This window comes from Chiloscyllium plagiosum, unplaced genomic scaffold (genome assembly GCF_004010195.1).
Source record: "Chiloscyllium plagiosum isolate BGI_BamShark_2017 unplaced genomic scaffold, ASM401019v2 scaf_82878, whole genome shotgun sequence".
Lineage (NCBI taxonomy): Eukaryota > Metazoa > Chordata > Chondrichthyes > Orectolobiformes > Hemiscylliidae > Chiloscyllium > Chiloscyllium plagiosum.
Window position 1 is genome coordinate 1 of NW_025195626.1, and position 1,064 is coordinate 1,064.

The window sequence follows — 1,064 nt, forward strand, 5'->3', positions numbered from 1 at the left end:
GAAACCTCGTTCCCCGGCCTGACCCTACAACAGGTGCCTGTCCGGAGGGAGAGAGAACGTGGAGAGGTGAGGGGTGTGGGTGAGCCCCTCCTCTCTTCCCCCTCCCCCTCTGCCACGCCACCCCACCCCCTTCCCCCAAAACCACAGGGAGTAGAGATGGAGAGCGGTCCCCTTGACCCGCTAGGGCCAGAGGGCAGTGTCCCTCCCACAGCCGACCAACTGGGCTGGAGTCCCGGGTTCCTTGGCGGAGGCCCGTACGGCAGGGGGTCAGAGTGCTCTCCGTCTCTTCTGGGCGCCGTCCAGGGCCTGCCTGAGTTCGGCCAGATTGTCCATGAGGCTGGCCACTTCATCCAGGCGTCCGGCCTGCTTGGCGTCAAACACGTAGGCCTTGATGTTGTCGATCTGCTGCCTCAGCAACTCCTCCTCAATCTCCTCCTCCTCAATCTCCTCCTCGTCCACCTCAAAGGGGTTGCCCCCACCCCCCGGGGACCCCTCCTGCTCCTCGAAGGGGTTCCCAGGGGCCTCCCCTACCACCACCACCTCCTCGAATGGGTTGGGGCCCTCACTCTTCTCCCCGGAGAGGCAGGCCCTGGGGCTCCTCCTGCTCCTCTCCTCAAAAGGATTGGGGCCTACGGTCTCCTCCTCGAAGGGGTTGAGGCATCCCCGGGTCTGGGAAACGCCGTTGAAGGGAGAGGCCTGGTAGGGCTCAGGCTTCCTCCTGCTCCTCTTCTCCTCCACGCTCACCTCCTCAAAGGAGTAGGCCTCAGGCTTCTCGCTCCCCACCTCGAAGGAGTAGGCCTCAGGCTTCCCGCTCCTCACCTCGAAGGAGTACGCCTCAGGCTTCCCGCTCCCCACCTCGAAGGAGTAGGCCTCAGGCTTCTTCCTGGTCTCCTCCTCCTGCATCCTATCCCACTCGTCCTGCAGCTGTCGCAGGTTCTCCTCCAGGGTGCGGGCCTCGCACAAGCGCCCTGCCGACCGGGCCTGGGCCAGGAAGCACTCGATGTTGGCCATCTGCTCAAGCAGAGGGTGGCCCAGATCGCGAGCCACCGAGCTGGACGAAGCCA

At 64.9% G+C, this 1,064-nt stretch overlaps 1 protein-coding gene across 1 annotated transcript; it reads right to left on the reverse strand.

Moving 5' to 3' along the window:
* Nucleotides 1-6: 6 nt before the first annotated feature.
* Nucleotides 7-1,058, reverse strand: LOC122545848 (rabenosyn-5). Its single transcript, XM_043684745.1, has one exon. The coding sequence runs from the start codon at nt 1,009-1,011 to the stop codon at nt 268-270; it is 744 nt and encodes a 247-aa protein (XP_043540680.1). The 5' UTR covers nt 1,012-1,058; the 3' UTR covers nt 7-267.
* Nucleotides 1,059-1,064: the final 6 nt, after the last annotated feature.